Source organism: Seriola dumerili, unplaced genomic scaffold (genome assembly GCF_002260705.1).
Source record: "Seriola dumerili isolate Sdu_G_001 unplaced genomic scaffold, Sdu_1.0 BDQW01000113.1, whole genome shotgun sequence".
NCBI classification, from domain to species: Eukaryota; Metazoa; Chordata; class Actinopteri; order Carangiformes; family Carangidae; genus Seriola; species Seriola dumerili.
Window position 1 is genome coordinate 2347370 of NW_019174368.1, and position 20492 is coordinate 2367861.

Sequence of the window (20492 nt, forward strand, 5' to 3'; positions counted from 1 at the left end):
GAATGAACCAGTCTTCTGTCAGATGCTCATGGATGAATTGAATCAACACAGTTCCTGCAAAAAATCAAAAATGTATTAATTAAATTCACACTGGTGCTATATATGGACAGTTTTTAAAACATAAATCCTCCTCTCATGAAGGTTATAATGTTCAGTTTTTGTTGAAACAGTGTTTGACAGGCATTGATTTAACTGTGTGGTCGGTTTGGAGGCAGCAGTTTGTGGTGCTTTTGAATTGTATTGTGTTCAGGTGTCTAAGGTGTCTGTTTCTGTATAATGCAATATATTTCAACAGCACCACAAACTGCAGCCTCCAGAACGACAGTACAGTTGAATCAATACTCTGCAAAACAGAGCTGAGCATTAAAGTACTCTTATGAAGGTGGGTTTTGTTGCAGGACTGTTGCACCAGACAGTAAACTGGCAGCTGAGTGTATAAAGTCGATAAAAGTGACATAAAATAACACCACAAGAATCTACAACTGTGCTAGCAGCTGTGAATGCTAACGCTAGCATGGTAATATGCTCACGAAGGCCAAGCTAGCACACCGATGTTCACCATCTCATATTATTAGCACGCTAACCTTTGCTAGCTAACAGTGAACACAAAATGTGCAGCTGAGTCAGATGGGAATGTCACTGGTTTTGAAGGTATTTGGACATAAACCAAAGTGCTGGACAAACTTATTTATTTATTTACAATTCTTCCTGAGTAAGATATGAATGTGGACCAGCGTCCGACATTACTGTGCTGTTAGTATGAAGTAAGAAACAACAGCTGTTTACTGTAGATGCCAGACCAGGGTATGAGCATGTTTCCTTCCTAAAGCAAACTCCGACCAATGACTGAATTAAAGACGACCTTCAGTTTCCTGCTACTAAATGAAATCCCTGCTCAGCTCATTAGAAGCAGTCCAACAGTCCGACAGAGTTGATCTGTCACGTGTTCTTTAACCGCGACCGTTTCTTTCAGAGCCTCACGGTCCATCCTTCACCATCGGTAAAGCCATCTGGCTGCTGTGGGGTCTGGTCTTCAACAACTCTGTGCCGGTGCAGAATCCCAAAGGCACCACCAGTAAGATCATGGTGTCAGTGTGGGCCTTCTTTGCTGTCATCTTCCTGGCCTCTTACACTGCCAACCTGGCCGCTTTCATGATCCAGGAGGAATACGTGGACCAGGTGTCTGGTCTCTCAGACAAAAAGGTATGATGAAAGATTTTTCTTTGATCATGTGCTGCTCTCTCCTAATCTCCCCCGTCTTCTTTTTCTCATCTGTACCTCAGGTGTGTAAAGAAGATGTTTTTACATGCCTCTCTCTCTCTCTCTCTCTCTCTCTCTCCCTCTCGCTGTCTCTCAATTGCTCCGTGTTGTGTATTTAGTTCCAGAGTCCGAATGACTTCTCGCCTCCTTTTCGGTTCGGCACTGTCCCAAATGGGAGCACGGAGAGGAACATTAGGAACAACTACCCAGAAATGCACTCCTACATGACCAAGTTCCACCAGAGAAACGTCAACGAGGCTCTGCAGAGTCTCAAGGCCGGGTGAGGACCTGCACAGTAAAATACACCTGTTGTTTGATAGTCGTAGTTTGATTTCAGATCTATGGTAAAACCACAGACTTTGACCAACTGTTACAATGCTAGCAAAAAGATTTTCGTAACAAAATGAGTTTAAAGTAGTAAACGTTTTAAACTTTATCTCAGATAGCAAAATAAATCTGGCTCATACTTGGGCCACATGCTTCTTTTCTTCTGGCCCAGTATATGCCCGGTTCTACGGCCCAAATCTGGCCCATGCACAGCACGATTCAGATGTTACTTGCACATCGGGACCAATTCTGGCCCAAACACAGAAAATATTCCGACTAATACCGAACGGTCGCAGCCAGAATCTGCCCAGGTGTGGGAATATGTGGGCCGTACTTGGGCCGAAGATCCAGGCATATGATGGACCAGAAGTTTAATTTTGTTAACTGGGATGATATTTAATCCTTCTCATTTTTAACATTTCGTAAATCCTTTTTTATTACGTTGAGTTCAAGGGGTTGAATTCAATTTAACTGCAGCAGCTGTCATAGTTTTTAAGGCAATCAGAAGCAGGAGAGAGTGGCGGTGAACAGCACCCTGAAAATATGGGAAGGTCATAGGGTCATTATATAGTCATCATATGCTGAAATACAAAGTACAAATCGTGGGGAGAAAATTAGTCCATGCTAAAGTGTCTTGTTTATGTCCTTTTTCTACTTGTTTTCATGTAAACATATTGTAGTTGAAAAACTCCAATAATACTTGGACTCCCCCTCTTCAGTTTTCATCGAGTGTGCCTTTTCGCCAGTCTGTGTGCCAGCTCCAGCCTTTGGCAAACCAAGTGGAAGTCTATTACACTTATCAGCAGCTTAGTGCTATTTAGCAGGTTAATTGGAATGTTGCAGCAGTGATGTCTGACTCCTAAGTGCTAATTAATTGTAACCTATCTCTCTCTCTCTCTCTCTCTTTCTCTCACTCTCTCCCTCTTTCTCCCTCTCTCTCTTTTTCATTAGCAAACTAGACGCTTTCATTTATGATGCAGCCGTACTGAACTACATGGCTGGCAGGGACGAGGGCTGCAAGCTGGTGACCATTGGCAGCGGCTACATCTTCGCCACCACGGGTTATGGCATCGCCATCCAGAAGGAGTCACTCTGGAAGAGACATGTGGACCTGGCCATCCTGCAGCTCTTTGGAGACGGTGAGACAGTGTGCTGTTTTCTTTTCGTTTCCTCATTTATTCATAGATACTGCACAGCTTAATGCCCTCAGTGAGCAGAGACTCTGTCGTGCATACAGCTGCGTTGATGTGATGAGCTGTATATTTAATTACTCAAAAGATGCACCGGATAGTCACTGAGATAATACTCTACTCTACCAGGGAAGGAAACTGATTGACAGCCCGACAAACATTAAAGGAGAAGTCTGGCTTATTTCAACTGTGGGCGTATTTTATTGACTTAGGCTACAGTTTCTACCATGTATCAAGTATTATGATAACATGGTACTCAACAAGTTAATTGCTGGGATCTGGGGGTTTAGTTAAGAGTTGATCTAAACTGGTAATAACACCTCAAAACACTGAGTGCACAGCTACAGTAAGTACGGTCTGAGTGAACTCCGATGCATCAGCACGGACAGTTTACTAATGTCATTTATGTCTGAGACATTCCCAGATCTCAGGAATGAACTCAGTGTATACAGTGTCACCATAACCATAACCATGACCAAATCTATGAGAATAATATTGAAATTCTAATGGCCATCCTTCAAGAGCTAATTTGAGGCACTTGGATTTGCTCACAATTTCCCCACAAGTTTATTTCTTATCTATATTATTTTAAAATACAATATTTGCAAGAATATCTGCCCTTATCTCATGCAAAAAAAAAAAAAAAAAGGTTAGTCATACTCTTGGTTTCACCCACTCCCATCTGTTTAGAATAAGAACTAGCAGAGGGAGGAGAAACTCGTAGTTTGTGTAAGGGGCCACAATTTTAGTGTTTAACTGGCTCTGCAAGTCAAATGTACAGTAAACCCACTCTCCCTTATACATCCAGTACAGAGAGAAAAGGTGCTGCTAGAAATATAAGTTGAGATTTAGCTCCACCGTGGGGGCCATACGCTTTATGATCACGCTCGCCTTTTACGGGAGACTGTTCAAGCTCTCCAGGGCTTGTTCTTTTGAAACGCACTTCATTCCTGTCAGCTCTGGCTGGAGCATTAATGAATCTCAGAACGAGCAGGGAGTGAAATGAAATGTGTTCAAAATGTCCATTCCTTACCCATATAGTACATGCTTTATGGTTTTCAAGCAAAAACTCTTCATCGTAAACAAGTCAAAACGTCACAGACAACGGCTGCTCGCTGAGTTTATCGACTTTAACAGTCTAATTTCACAATGTCCTGCTTTGATATACAGCTCAATTCCGAATGGGAAATGTAATGGAAGTTTGGCGTCTGTGTTGTAGCTAGTTTATTTGGGCATGGTCCAGCGTGTTGTGAGCATCCTGAACCAAGGGCCCTCCGGGGTCCACTATAGTGCGTCCCAGTTAGGGGTGCCAGCATAGCTCCTGGTGTATTTCGACAGCGTGTGTGCATGAGTTTGCGAGTTTGTGTGTGTGTGTGTGTGTGTGTGTGCACGCACATGTGAATATGGGTCATGCCTCTGAAATGAGAGTGCCTACGTGTATAAGAGAGAGTAGTGTGTGTGTGTGTGTGTGTGTGTGTGTGTTAGAGAGATAAAGAGAGAGCAGTAGAGTTTCTGACTATTTGTGACACAGGTTTATTTTTATTAACCTACATACAATTCAGAAAGAGTGACTTATTGATTATAGGTTTGATTATTTATGTGTTTAACTGACAAAATGTATTTTTCCAACATGTATCAATGTGTGTGTGTATGTGTGTGTATGTTTTTGTATGAGCACATGTGTATGTGTGTGTGTTTGAATATGGGTCGGCTCGCAGTAACCCCCCCCCCGCCGCTGCAACAACATTTATACAGGAACCAAGCGGCCCTGTCTCGCACCCTCTCAGGATTTCAATGTCACTTTGCCACGTCTCACCATCCACTCCCCTCCTGGTGGCCTAGAAAGTGATCAGACTCACGTGGAAAGCCCAGTGGCCTGGTACGAAGGCTGGAAGGGAGTCTGGGTAGTTTGACGCAGACATGAGCAAAAAATACATCACAGCTGTTGTGAAATTTTTTTTTTTTTTTGATTGGTGATTTTCTAATTAGCTGTTGGATGGAAAGATAGAAGAGTTTTAATGACTTTTTGCCCTTGAAGCCAATGAAATACCTGTTGCATCATTTCAGAGATATCAGAGACATCAGTTAGAAAATAATTACTTTTCCCTCAGTTTTAAAACATACTTTTTAAACTATTTTATCTGATTTAATAAACCACTTAAATTTATGTATTCCATTATTCCATACTTTTACTTATTGGACTAACGAGGTAAGAAGAGGGAAACAGGAAAGAAGATGACAATAAAGTTTAATGGGAAAAACCAAAAACAATTTATAACTGTCCAGTATGATTGTTGTATGATTCATTGTCATTCTCTCAGTTTAATCTTCCAGTGTTTATTTCATTTTTACTTAATTTAATTCCCCTTGCATTATTGTCCAGAGCAAGGGGCAATAATTAAACATTTATTATGTTATTAAGATGCTTATTTGCTTTCTGGTGGAGAGCTGGAAATTAAGTCTGTACGGTAAATGTGAAGCTACTGTCAGCAGCTGGTTAGCTTAGCTTAGCATAAAGAAATAGCTAGGCACATAACCACCTGTTAAATAGCTAATGGTTGTTTTTACAGTTGGGTTTTTGCCATGATTAAACTAATGAAATGTCACCTGTCAGTTAGTTAATTTGGAGATGCTAGTCTGGGATTTTGTTGCCTTCAAACTTAGCCAGGTTAGCTGTTCCTCCCTATTTCTTTGCTAAGCTAAGCTAACTTAGCTGGCGGTAGCTTCATGTTTAGCGTACAGACATGAAACAAGTATTAATCTTTTCATCTAACTTTGCCAGAAATTGAAATGACAGTATTACAGAAATGTCAAACTGAAGTGTTGTGTACACTAAACAGTAAAAATCAACTTCATCATAAAAATCAAAGACCTCAGACTTTGAGATAAACAGAGAAACATCTTAAAGTATATCCATAGTCAAACTATGGCACTATAGAAAAACAACACCTTCATCAGTCTAAAACATTATTATAGTTGCCCTGAAAAAAAATGTGTTAATAATGAAAAAATATTATTTATTGACAGTCACTTTTAACCGTGTTGAACCTTCATAGAAGTCTCGAGCACAAAGTGTGTAACTGTGATTTCCTGCATTCAAATCCGGTCAGGGACAGTCCTCCTCACACCACGTGTCAGATGACCAATAAACAACATAAACTATCGCGTCAAAATGGACACAGAATTGTCACAGTTACAATTTATCTGTTTATCAGTAGATATGACCAGAGGCAGTTGCATGATCTGTGTTCTGTGTAGTTTTGCCGGCATGCACGTGTGCGGTGCCGCTGCCTGCGTTTGTATGCTGTGGAGCTCCGTTGTTGTTGTTGTTGTTGTTGTTGTTGTTGTTGTTGTTCCGGAGGCCAGCCAGTGCTCCGGTGCAAGAGTCGCGGCGACGTGCAGCGACAGCGGCTGAATGTATGATTAATTAAGCGACGCCTGTCCTGCCACAGTCGGCTTTGATAGAGAACAGCTCGTGATGAAACAGAAGGTGACCCACAAAAGAGACCAGAAGCTCAGGGACCAGCGTCAGAGGCATGGGCAGCCGCTCGAACCCACACACACACACACACACACATACACACACACATGCAAACACCTGTTCTTTACAATTTGCATAGCATTTAATTTAGATGCTTGTTATAAAAAACCCACAGACAGTTATTAACAGAGGTGCGTTCAGATCAGGTGAGTGAAATTAGCATGTGACCAATGGCGTGCGCGCGTGTGTGTGTTTTACTCTTATCCTGTGAGTTGTGATGTCTGCTGCAAAACTGAGAGCTGTGTTTCACTTCTAACTCTCCTGACTCCCCTTCCACCCCGCCTGCCCGCCATCTCTCCTCCTCTCTTCTTCTGTTGCATCATCTCTCCATCCCTTGTGTCCTCCAATACCCATCCTGTTATTACATCATATCCCTCCTTTCTACTCCATATTTTACATTCCTTCCCACTTTTTTTCACACCCCTTTATTTCAATTCCCATATGAATTATAAAAACACCGCTCCGCATGTCATCATGGCGTCTCGTCTCCTTTTATTCTTCTGTCCATCCCACTTCCTCCACCTATTTACCATCCCTCTTCTGTCCTGCCCTCTCATCCACCTCTCACTGCCTTCTTCACTCTCCATGCCATCTGTTTCTCCCTTCATCCTCTCCCCACTCCCTTACATTCCCTCCATCCAGGTGAGATGGAGGAGCTGGAGTCCCTGTGGCTGACGGGGATCTGCCACCACGAGAAGAACGAGGTGATGTCCAGCCAGCTGGACGTGGACAACATGGCCGGCGTCTTCTACATGCTCGGCGCGGCCATGGCTCTGTCGCTCATCACCTTCATCTGTGAACACTGGTTCTACTGGCAGCTTCGCTTCTGCTTCATGGGCGTGTGCTCGGGCCAGCCCGGCTTCGTCTTCAGCATCAGCAGGGTGAGAAATTACAAGAAAATACAGCTTTTGTTCATGTTGGAAGCAGATGTGTACGAGTGTGTGGCGCAGCAGAATTACCACTGTTGGAAAACTGTTAATCAGCTAAATATTCAGAATTACACATTCAGATAAAGTCTGTTCAAGACAGAGCCACACATTTAACACCTTGCTTGTGTTTCCAAGCATCAATATCCAGCATAAGCCCGGTAGTATCACACTTTGCAACCTGGCCCTCTTTCCGCCGTGGCTGATACAAATAAAACATCCGCTTCCCTGCAAACTTCCGTACAGCCTTCAGCAGCCACTCCGCCGTCTTTGCCAAAGTTAAAACCAAAGGTGAAAACTTCTGGAAAGTTCATTGGGGTTTCGTTGTATTTTTTTCAAGTGTTTAAATTGCTTGGAGGAGCAGATGAAGAAATCATGTCTTTGAAAATTTGATTACACAACCACAACTGTTTTCTGAGAGCTGATTATTATTGTGAGCGCTCTCTAAAAGCCTAGCACCTCACTTGACTCCTGCTTTAAAAGACGGGTTATAATTCTCCAATTAACCTCTTCATCGCTGACTCCTCCTTGTCTGTAAATTCACCTTCATTTATTCGTCCCTCCATCATCAGCTTTACTCCCTCTTATGTCTCTGAAATGAAAGGGTTCATTGAACGTTGTGAATGAGCTCGTGTCCTACGTGACCAACCAAACCAAATCCTCGCTTCCGGGGTATAAACAGCTATAGGAGCTCTCTCCTTTTGGTTTTTTCGACGCCTAGGCCTTTTCTGACGTCCATGAGGTAAATATTTACAAAATGTTGAGCCAAAATCAATATTTCACTCAACTAAAATCAGCCACAGAACCGGTGAGGGTAGATTACCGGATCCCAGGGGACCAAAGTCACCCCCGAGGTATTTGATTTGCATTCCAATTGTTTTGACATGGCTCCGGTGTAATTCACTGTGTGCCTCTGAAGGTGAACCGCTGCGGGCTAAACCACGTGGCTAATTTACAGCACACACACTGCTGCTCTCTCTCTCTCTCTCTCTCTCTCTCTCTCTCTCTCTCTCTCTCTCTCCCATTTGATATGCTGGTGTCGTGCCGGCGCTGCTTTGTGCAAGACAGCAAGGCTTCAGAAAACCCCCCCCCCCAAAAAAAAAAAAAAAACCAACATAACATTTTCCCCTCTCTGCTCTAATATTACGCTCCAGTGCCCAACTTTGATTATTTTGTATGGTGTTAATTTTATGTCGTTGCTGCTGCCTTGTTTACGGTTGTGTGTGCGTGTCTGTGTCTGTTTGTGTAGAAGCAGCACAAAGTACCAGTTGCTAAAATGTCAGCTGACTTCTCATTTCCAAAGACAGGCTGCTTGGCGTTGTTTTTGATTATTACACCATTATAATTTGTATGGGAACTGGATCTGCGAGCAATTTATGCTTTGTATAACATTCAGTGATTGCTGTCATTTACAGAAATTACCTCTGTCTTTGCTGCAGTGTGACAACATAAATGAACAATGGGCTTCCACAAATAAAATCAAATGAATCACAACGTTAAAATATTCATCGAATGTTCATTTGCATATGTGGCACAGAGCTCGGGCATTATGAAACAACAGCAGTGGAAATTATCGTTTATTATCTTTCCACAGTCCTCGGCCACAGCGTCACATTGTCTCTCTCTCTCATTCGCTGGAGTGTTGTCTCTCCAGCTTCGGCCGTTTCTTCCCTTTTCTTTTCTCCTTTCTTGCGCTGCCACTCAGATTGATTCCGCTTTTTTAATTTCACAGCATAATCCAATAAACTTTATTGTTATTGCCGCAATTAACATTTAGGCCCGGCAGTGTAAAAAATGAGACATCTGTCATGGTCGGCGTGAGTCACGTGGCTTCAGTCATGGCTTCACGGTCGGTTAAACGCTCCCTCCCTCGGAGGGGCTCGGCGGCTTTGTGAGCGGCTCTCCCCTGGCTACCTGCTCCTCCAGCTCCCACCTGCAACACTGAAACAAATTAATTATATCGATTTAAAAAGCCTCTAATGACTGTAGAACGGTAAATGTATTAGAGGTTTAATCACCCCTCTTCTCGCAGCCCTCACGTCGCATCATGACTGCGTTCATTTCCATTTAGCACCATATACTTGCACCTCACACAGGCGGTATTAGAGTATAAGCTGCTGCATGTACAGTAGTCGTCTATATGCAGCGGTACATACGAGGCAGCTAGTTATTTGTTGATTTCCTGCCTCTCTGTACTGGTGTAATCACTTATAGATTTTACTGTGATCCCCCGGTGGATTGAAAATTTTTAGGAACCCTCAGGCCGCAATTATTGCTATTCACACATTCTGTCCAAATAACCAGCTACTGTAGCACCAGGCCGGCAGCAGTCTGCCAACTGTTACAATATGTGGGCATGTGGAGTAGACAAAATCTGCTGCCGAAGACGAAGCAGCAATGGCTTTGTTAAATGTCCAAGATTTGATGCACTCCAGTATTAACTCTGTCCGTCTGAGTGCAGTGCGAGTGTGTGTCTGACCTTGCCCTCCAACACCGCCACTGCTCAATACGACACAATCTTGAGATCTACACAGGTGAAAACCTAATGGGGAAAGATAATCCTCAGATTAAGGTGGATGCTTGTGGGGGGGGGGAAGAAAAAAAAAATTCATCCCAAGATGCGATTATGTCATAGATCTCACGGGAGGGAAGATCAGCGACAGATTCAGCAACAGGTGGGGGTGTAATCAGGACAATAAAAGAAGAAAAACAAAAGAGATGAAGTGGTGACAAATTATACAAACAGGCAGATGGAAAAGAGAAACAGAGATGAGACGGATAAGGACCAGACAAACACTGAAAGATGTTCGAAGTGGAAATAATATCACGCAGGTGGGGGAATACATTCGTCCAAATCCCAGATGGTTCAAATACCGTCGAGTCACTTTGTATTTATGTTAACCTCTCTCGCTTTTAGCCACTGTCAAGCTTTACATACTTGGCTGTTAACAGACTGTGAAATTGAAAGAAGTAATAACATTATCTATAAAACCCGGAGTGAGGGATGAAGGCCTTTCTGCTGCAATGCAGGCACTGTCCGCGCAGCTAATTAACTAGCAGAAACGAGTGGCCAGGGGAAGGAGAACCAAGGGTCAACGAGTCATATTAGCGGATAAAGGGAGGAGACGGGGAAGAGTCGTAGCTTAACAGTGGAGAATATCTGACAGCCGCTGACCCCTAACCTCTCGGCAGGGTCCTGACCCCCGCAGTGGAGAGCAGGGCGTAGGTCGGCTGATCTTTGATCTCTAACAGTGGGCAGCGTCCCTTTATTTCCTACAGCCATCTACAGACGTCCAGGAAAACAGAGTAAAATCATTGTTTGGAATTGATCTGATCCTTTACCGTCCCCATCTGTCACGCGCTGGTTTGTTCTCCTCTGTACATCCATTTTTTATCTGAATATTGTATCGTACATCACTGAATGCAAATGGGGCAGTTCATCTTTCTGTCACTGTGACGCTCAGCCGGCGTCTCCTCGGCTTGGCCTTTATCTTCAGAGGGGATTGTGTTGTGGCCGGTGGCTCCGAGGGCCAGTGGAACTGAGGTGTTTAATAACTGCCGGAGGATATTGTCAGCTGAATTCTAATCACATTGATTAAAGGTATTGACCAGCGAGACTCGAGGGTTTTTACGGCCTCTTTGCCTTTATCAATCATCCTCCATCCAGCGACACGATCCTCTCTGAATCTTCATGCTGTGTGCTCGCTCGCACACTTTCACTTTATCTCCACTGCCTATAAATTACATGTGCATACTGTACAGTGTACAGCACTTACTGGGAAAGGTATTGACAGCATCAGCAGAAAGAGCTGCTCTCACTTTACCTCATCAAGAAAGCAGGGGCGGGCGGTGAATGATAAGAGTTGACGTTGTGCAGCGTTTAATGCCGTCTCCTGCCTGTGTCTCCCCCTCACAGGGCATCTACAGCTGTATCCACGGGGTGCAGATTGAGGAGAAGAGCAGCTCGGCGCTGAACTCCCCGTCGGCCACCATGAACAACACCCATTCCAACATCATGCGCCTCCTACGCACCGCCAAGAACATGGCGTCCCTGTCCGGGGTGAACGGCTCGCCGCACAGCGCGCTGGACTTCATCCGACGCGAATCCTCCGTTTACGATATCTCCGAACACCGCCGCAGCCTGGCGGGCCACTCGGACTGCAAGGCTCCGTACCTACCAGAAGACAACATGTTCAGTGACTACATCAGTGAGGTGGAGAGGACGTTTGGCAACCTCCACCTGAAGGACAGTAATCTGTACCAGGACCACTACCTGCACCACCACGGCTCAACGCTGGGGCTCAGTGGACCTCCTGCCAACCGGCCCCATAGTTTGGGCAGCGCTAGCTCTCTGGAGGGCGGCATGTTCGACTGTGACAGCCTGGGTGGAGGGGTGGCTCCTATTTTCACCACCCAGCCCTGCTCAGCACTGACCCACAGGAACATGAGCAAGTTTGACCTCCTGTCCGGACAGACTCCTCCCTCCGGCCAGAGCTTCAAGGGAGGCCTGCCAGACCTGTACGGGAAGTTCTCTTTTAAAGGAGGCGCCTCGAGTTCCACCTTCATCCCTGGGCATGGTTACTGTGGAGGGAGAGGAGACGACGATGGGAATATACGCTCCGACGTCTCTGACATTTCCACGCACACGGTCACTTACGGAAACCTGGAGGGCAACGCCAAGAAGCGCAAACAGTACCGAGATAGCCTGAAGAAGAGGCCGGCCTCTGCCAAGTCCAGACGGGAGCTGGACGAGATTGAGCTGGGCTACAGGAGGAAACCCTACCACATCAGCCACCACCACTACCACAGCCACCGCTCCACCTCCCCGCCACTTCTGCCCGCTGACCGCAAGAGAGGAGGAGGAGGAGGTGGAGGAGGAAACAACGACGGGAACTCCTATATCTTCAGAGAAAAGGAGAGCGTTAGGGATTTTTATTTGGACCAGTTTCGGCCCAAAGAGGGCGTCCCTCAGTGGGAGCATGTGGACCTGACAGACGGCCCCGGGAACAGAGACGGGGGTGTGGGGGCCTGCACCACCCTGGTTCCAGTGGATGACTTTCTTAAGAGCAAACCCAAAAAGTCCGATTCAAAGAGCGGGGGAGGATCTGGGCTGGCGGGGGGAGAGTGGGAGTGCAGAAACTGTCGGGCTAGCGGCGGAGGAGGGGGCAAGCAGATGTCCATGCATGGAGGGGGTGGCGGCGGGTATGGTGGTGGTATGAGCTGCGGGACCTCGGGAGGCGGAGGAAACAGCCGCCCCAGCTCTGCCACCTGCATGCGCTGCGAGGGCTGTAAAAAGACAGGAAACCTCTATGATATCAGCGAGGACAACAACCACCTCTTGGAACAGATGGGGGGAGGCAAAGGTGGGGGAGGAGGAGGAGGTATGGGCGCAGGCCCTCAGTCTCAATCTCAGGCCCAGCAGAGGAGGAAGAGCGGAGGATTCGGCAAGCCACTTAGGCGGCAGCACTCCTATGACACATTTGTCGACCTTCAGAAAGAGGAGTCAGGTGGGATGGGAAGTTTGATGGGGGGTCTAGGAGGAGGCGGAGGGATGAGCGGTCCAGGTATGGGAGGGATGCTGCCCCCACCCAGGAGTGTAAGCTTGAAGGAGAAAGAACGCTACATGGAGGGCACCAGCCCCTTCGCACACATATTTGAGCGCCACGGGGGCTCGGAGAGAGAGAGGGAAAGAGACAGGGACCCGTTGTTTTATGGAGGTGAGGGCCGGAAAGGACCCGGCTCGCCATTTGGTCTGTTTAGAGGCGGAGACGGCCTCCACCGCCGCTCCATCGGAGAGAGAGACATTAGAGACAGGGACAGGTCTTTGATGGAAGGAGGAGGTGGGGCAGCGTTCTCTTTATCCAAATCCCTTTACCCCGACCGGGTAAACCAAAACCCCTTTATACCCACCTTTGGGGACGACCAGTGTCTGATGCACGGAGCCAAACAGTATTACATGAAAAAGCAACAGCAGCAGCAACAAGTTGCCAAAAACAGCCGAAGTGACTTCAGGGGCCAGATGAGCACGACGTCATACCTGCCAGCGTCTGCCACGGCTGGGGTGATGTCCAACGTAGCCCCCCGGTTCCCAAAAGAGCTCAGCCTCGGTGGAATGAACCACCACGGCTCCATGTTGGGGGTCGGCCCCCCACGTCCCTTCAATGGAAGCAATGGCCATGTGTACGAGAAACTCTCCAGCATTGAGTCTGACGTGTGAGAGAGAAAGAAAGGGAGGGGGAGGAGGAGGAGCGGATGAAGGCGAGGGAGGAGGAGGAGGAGGAGGAGAGGAGTGGAGGCCTGCAGTGTTAGGAGATCAGGGATGATTTTTAAAGACGCTGTCCGCACACTGCAAACCGAGCCCATATTGAGACAGCAAGATGAGAGACAGAGAGGGAAGAGACTGTGGAGTAGAAAAATAAGATGAAAGACAAATGGAAAAAGTCTTGATTATTTTTTTTTATTTTTTTTTGTATTTTCTTTTTTTTGGCAAGAAAATGTGGGTTAAAAAGAAAAAATCAGGACACTCTGAAACGGCCAAAGCTACTGTACTTTAATGTCCAAACACAGTCGATTAACATTCCCCTCGAGCTCACAGACGCACTCAACGCAACAAGTCCATCACCTCCTGCACCAGTGAGGCAGAAGTCAGCGCGCTCGGTTATTATCGCAGAGAGAGAGAGAGACGACACCTCGCCTTGGTTTGATACTGGACGTGTGACGGCCGTCCGAGAGCTCCCGCTGAGGGGGCTCATGAGGAAAGACTGCGAGAGCGCAGAGAGAGAGAGAGAGAGAGAGAGAGAGGGAGAGAGAGAGAGAGGGAGAAGCGAACTGCCCATCTGCCCCTGTGTCACAACGGAAGAGGAGACATTGTCACGGTTACCAGAGCCGCGACACAAGAGATGACTAGTGCTTCTCTCTCCTCCTCCTCTCTCTCTCTCGCTCGCTCTCTCTCTGGAAGGAGACAGCCCGGCCTGTCCATCTCTCTCTCTCTCTCTCTCTCTCTCTCTCCGTCATCCCTGCGTCCCACTCCTCTGTTCTCCCTCTCTCCCCTCTTTTTCTCTCGCCCCCCCTCCCGCTCTTCCTCCTCCTCCTCCTCCTCATCCCTGACGCCAAAAGAGCCGATCTTGTTTGCTATGAGAAATACAATCAAGAATGATAATAAGATATTCTTATAGAAAAAAACAGGGTATAAGAACAACAATAATATTGATAACATTGTGAATAACAAAGATGTTAGTATTGATTATGATAACACAGCTTATGATATCACTTAAGTTTTTCCTGTTTTATGTTCTGTTGGTAGAATATTTCACTGCTGTTTCAGTATCTGCCGTCGCCCCTGGTGGCAGCAGGAAGGTTGTTCTGAGTTCAACCAACAAGCCAGAAAGACTGAGTCCTTAACTCCTGTTTTTCTGTTTTCTGTAGAATATTTTACTCCATGCTCATTCATTTATTTGCTCCTCTTGGAAAAACCGGATCTGGAAGACGCGTTTTGAGCTGACAGATCCTTACTTGATGTTTCAAGACATTACAAATCAAGCGCACACACACACACACACACACACACACACTTAAACACAAACAGTTTTTGTCGGTCTGAACTTGTGTTACTGTGAACAACACGTTTTTTCGTCAGAGGCTGAAGAAACTGAGAGGAAGGACGTGCCTTAATGGTCTCCAGTGGATGAGTCCTCCAGTTCACACGTGGTCCTCGACGCGACGAGCACCGGGACGGACCAGCATGCTCTTAGGCTGCTGCTGCGGCGTTCTCTTCTTTCTTCACATTTATTGAGCCAAAACTGCAGTAAACATTTTACGGCAGGCTTGAGACGCCGCACCCCGATGGTTTAGATACTAGACGCCGTTGGAGATGTTTTATAACTTCGTAAAATAATTTCATATGTCAAGTATGGGCAGTGCTTTATGAAGCAGTTGTATTCAGGATGTCCCACTGTCACGGATAGACCGATGGGTCTCACTTCACAACACGGCAGCCTTTAGACCACTTCTTTTATTCAGGTTACATAACAACAGTCACCAGGCACTTACTTTTTTCAGGCCTCTCACTAGTATCTCGTAGACGGCATTACTTTTCACTCACGTAAGCAGTCTGAGAGGCGCGCACAGGAAGCTCTGTCCGGACAATATATGCACTGTCGTTTATGTAGTCCAAATGCTACGAGATGTGTAGGAGAAGTGTTGTTGCCCCATGACAATGATGCTGATAAAAGCTTGAGCCGAAGGAGGATGTCTATTTGAGAGAGGCCTCTTGAACACTGACTGAGGCGTCAGTAAGGCGGCCATCTTGCAAAAAGCTTTTAAGGCTTTTTCTTTTTTTTTTTTTTTTCTTGACTAATGTAGATAGTCTTTTTAGCTGAAGAGGCCTCATTTATTGCACAGGACCTTTTTACTCAGTGTAGGTTCAGGCACTCAGTAGACATGCCTTATCATCCAATCACCCATCCCTCCACCCCCTCCACCCACCCACCCCCCCCCCCCCCCCGCAGCTGTCTGATGTACTCCATCATATTAACTGTTACAGAATAAGGAAGCCTCTATTAGTTATTTAAAGGTTTGATCTTCGATTAGCTGCCGGTGTCAGAAGTTCAAGGGCTGCAGGAGATTGTGCAGGAGTGCTGGCCTGAGACTGGAGCTGCTGGAGGGTGTAGAGTGTGATCTTTGTCAGTGCGTTCTTCTATCTTATACCCGCATCTAAATGCACCAATGTAATAGGTTAGTGTGCGTGTGCGTGTGTGCGTGTGTGTGTGTGTGAAGGAAAGCAAGTCACGATTGAATGATAACAGCTTACCCGCCACCCCTCCACACCCCCACTAACCTGCTTGATAACTATTCATAAATCCAACAGCCTCTGTTAACACTGTCCAAGTGAGACTGATCGAGTTAGCCTTAAATCAAACAGAATCACCCCCCCTTCCCACCAAACCCCCCCACCCCCACCCCCCCAACCCACCCCCAATAAATGACTCTCCCAATAAAATACATTGGGATCTCTGGAATTTTTAATACGCACACATTTTTGAAAGTCAGGTCAACCATTAATCAGCGATGAAGGTTGTGAGAAGGCGACGGGGAGAGCGAGGGGAAACGACGAGGAAAATCAGAACGGAGCAGAAGCGAGACGTGGGATGGAGCATCAATCAGTGTCAGCATTAGTACGTTCAATCTTTTCCTTGTAAATAAATATATTTAAACTCTTTTCACTTTGTACAGTAAACAGACAGACAGGATGTAACTTTCAATATGTTTTACAAGCAATTTAAGAAATAAACAAAACAATAATAAAAAATTCATAAAAAACAAAAAAAACACATGAACAAAAATATGCAAAAATATAGTTAAGACACAAATTATTACTAATCATAAGTGATATAATTGAACCTCTTTTTCTTTCAATCTCATGTTTACTTGATTATGATAGTTTACCAACCAGTATACTGATTTATGTTAAGAATTATGCTTTTTCTTATTTTTCACTAAAGTGTTTGGAAATTGGAGGATAATGCTTATTTGAGGTGTAGACTTTGGTGATAAAAGGGGAAAGTTTAGTTTTTAGGAGTCCTTTGCTAAGTTTCCGTTGAATTGTGTTAGATATTCTCTCTTTTTAAGGTAAGCTCTTCTTCATGCTTTTTGAGATCAATTCAATTTATCTAACACATTTACTAGTAATACAATATTACATGTATACATAGAATGATAATTTTGCATATAGAGGGCAGTATATTGTGATCCTTCATTTTTAACACCAATCCTTTGTTAAAAAACTTACGAGACATTTGTGTTTTTGTTTGCCCCGTTTTTTTTTTCTTCTGTTTTTCTTTTTTTTTTCTTTTTCTCTTTTTTCTTTTTTGACCTGGGCTCTAACGGTGATTGCACACAGAAATTTAGAGCCATAAGTCGGCCCGGCCTATCCTGTTCCCCTCTACGTTGGGATAGAGCATCACTGTGGTAAACAGGAAGATATATACATACGCACGACACGACGCACGCACGCCCACGCACGCATATAAACACACGCAACACACGTGCACACACTATGAACACACGCCGAAGCACACCTGGAGATTTCCCAGTGTTGATTTGTTAAACTATTGCTGAGGATTTCAGCACCAGATACGATGAAGTTTCATCTACTGACGAATCCATTTGAAGCTGAAATTGCATTTTGCAACCCTTATTAAAAGTGGAAACATTGTTCTGTCATGTTTCATTTTATGTCGAGCTTCGCTTCAGGGGAATCAACTTGTTGTTGCTATATTTTACTCACATATTTACTAAACTGTGTTATTTGACAGCTGCAAACACTTAATGCTTTGGATTCTAATTTATTTTGTGCAAACTTTGGTGCATGCTTGTTCCCTCTGTATGAGACAAGTACTAAATTTGTAATTTTTGTTGTGTAACATATGCAATTTTGTCCCCAATAGCAGTCAGGAATTATTTCCGCCTGCTCTTCTTCTGTGTGCTACTGATTCCAATAAGTCTCTAATAATCTTCTCCACAGCCCTGAGAGAAGAAATTCATCTCTCTCTTCCTGTTTTCTTCTCAACTGCTTTCATGTCTTGAGGGTTGATTGAACAAGTGAAAAATGTATCCATGTGCACATAAACTCTGTTAGGTTTGCATATTTTTCACACAACCACCATGTTTATTCTCCTCATTTGCAATAAGCATTTGTAATTACTGTACACTGTATGTGCCCAACCACATCAGTTCATGTCGTTTTTTTTTTTGGGGGGGGGGGTTTGTTTGTTTTTGTTTTGTCCTGCACTGGAAGGCGAGCTAGGGCCGAGTTTACAGCTACTGATGGGAAGCGGAGGTGCACCTGACACTGTGGTAAACATGCTATCATCAGGCCTTCACCCACCTCCAGCTGCTCCGCTCTGCTCTGCTGTGCAGCCGCATGCGCAGGTCGCCGGGACAGCGGAGGAGCAGGGGCTCGTCAGAGTCTTTGTTACCCTTAAGGCCAGGTTTGGTTCCAGCCTTCCTTCTCTGCACACGAGCATGCCACAACACATTTACTCAAACGCTTCATGTAGAGCAAAAACACTGTGTCACTTTTTCTTTTTCTTTTTTTTTTTTTTTTTGAACAACACAAGAAAATGGCTCGTGGAAAGTTAGTGGGCTGGAACATCCTGAAGGTGGAAGATGTAAATACCACCTCAGCTGACGTGTGTTTATCTGTCAGGAGAATTCCTGACACATGGAACCAAATAACAGCGTGACGTGGTCGGCTGCAGGGATCGAGCGCCGCTTCAACTGACGCGTGAAAATGTATTTTTGCATATTATTTAGTATTTCTTTCTTTTTTCTTTTTTTTCTTTTTTTTTGAGGGAAGATATTGACATGTTTGTTCATGGAAGACTGAGTTGTAACTGCTGATTTTATTGATTTATTTATTTTTTTATTATTCAATGAGGTCACTTGTGTGATTTTCATCTATGCAGACAGGAGGAAATTATACTGTGAATATGACTGACCGTGTCGTGAAGTCCCATGTGATTTTAGCAGTTCACCCGAATCCATTACACAAAACTTGTTTACTAATATTTTAAAGTTCTTATCTGTGTGGTACGTGGATTAATATGTATTGATATTGGCTTATATTGATGCATACAAACTTTTTGTTATTAAATTGTGTACAGTTTTATTTGTTTTGTTAATATTGCTGTTTTCCATCTTTATCATCCATGTGACAGGTAGAGTGGATGCGCTTCACCTGGATGAACTGATGATAACATGACATAAGGGGTTGCTCCTTAAATGTATTTCAACAAGGTGAACAGGTTTATGAAAAACACATCTTCACTGAGAGCTGCACATAGCCCTGATTAAAATTTACTGTGGGTTGAACAAAAAAAAATGTAACATATGAATAGTATCAATTGTATACATAAATGATAAACATAATTATTCTTGGCCATTCTTTTTCTCTTTTTTGTGGCCCTCTTTTCTTTGAAATAATACCAAAATTTTTACACCATACGAACAAAAACCACACAAAACAAATAATTGTACAGGTTGTGTAAGATACTGAATATTGGGGGAAAACAATTTTACCTTCTTTTTTTTGTATGGAAACGATCAAAGTTAATCTCAATACAAAAATTAACCACGTCATGACAAAAATTGCAAAAAAAAACATCATTAAGGTACTTCTAATAAGGATAATACTGATATCTACAATTATAAGTTGCTCAATAAGACTATTTCTTTCTTCTTTTGTTACACTGATGAACAAATGAAGTGTTGAGTTATTAATTAATATAAAACAACTATACAGTTTCAGCGCATATGGCATACGTGAGTCTCTTTTTAAGCTTTCTCTTGTGCTTACCTCTGGATTTTGAAGTGCTGTGAGACGCACATGCACAGACGGTCGCTGAATTCGTCTGATTCGGCTGCTTCATTGTATGGGCCCCGAAGAAATGTTCCCCCCTTTTCTTTGCATCGCTTGTGCATGTCTCTCTCACGTCTCAGCAGTTTTTGACTGGGTCTGTCTGCCCACTGTAAGTGAACACACACACACTATTACGTGTAGTGTCACACACACACACTACACACACACACACACACACACACAACACACACACACAAGCCAGTCCTGTCTGGCTCTCTAGCTTCTTGTCTTTAATCTCTCTCTCTCTCTATCTCTCTTTCTGAACACACACGACTCTTCGTAGAGCATGCTCTGGTCTCTCTCTCTCTCTCTCTCCTCTCTCTGCCTCTCCTCTCTCTTTTTTCGCTTTCTTTTCACAAAACACATCTTTTGTAGTGCTCTCAAAACAATGATTCTTTCCCGCACACACGAAGCTGACTCTCTCTCTGTCTCCTGGCCGGCCGCAGTCTCCTGTGGGTGGGTGCGGGTGGGGGGGGTCTGCTGAGAAGACCAGGGCCCATATGGGTGACTGGTATGGTGGATATGGTTTGGGTCTGGGTCTGTCCCTCTAACAATCCACACTGCTGCTGGCGCTACTGCACAAGCCTCGTCTGATGGCGTCCAGCCCCCTCAGGCTCTCTCAGGCTGCTCTCTTCACCCCAACCCCACCTACCCACAACCCTCACCACCCACCACACACACACACACACCCATCATTGCTACCTGCGCTGGACTGCGCAGCAGTAACAGTGGACCTGTGTCAAGTAAGATATCCCATTATGCTTTTCTTCTCCTCGCGCTCAGGCACAGCTGCTGTGTGTCTGAAAGTTGAAAAACGAGGCCACCGTTTC

The 20492-nt window shown here is 44.8% G+C and overlaps 1 protein-coding gene across 1 annotated transcript in view; it reads left to right on the forward strand.

Annotated features, from left to right (window-relative positions):
* Window positions 1-13461, forward strand: part of LOC111223739 (glutamate receptor ionotropic, NMDA 2B-like) — a 77199-nt gene extending 63738 nt beyond the window's left edge. Inside the window, exons 10-15 of the mRNA XM_022748000.1 lie at window positions 974-1203; window positions 1380-1540; window positions 2539-2726; window positions 6961-7199; window positions 11161-13217; window positions 13269-13461. Coding sequence (XP_022603721.1) covers window positions 974-1203; window positions 1380-1540; window positions 2539-2726; window positions 6961-7199; window positions 11161-13217; window positions 13269-13461 — 3068 coding nt within the window. The remainder of the gene's footprint in view (window positions 1-973; window positions 1204-1379; window positions 1541-2538; window positions 2727-6960; window positions 7200-11160; window positions 13218-13268) is intronic.
* The last annotated feature ends 7031 nt before the right edge of the window (window positions 13462-20492 follow it).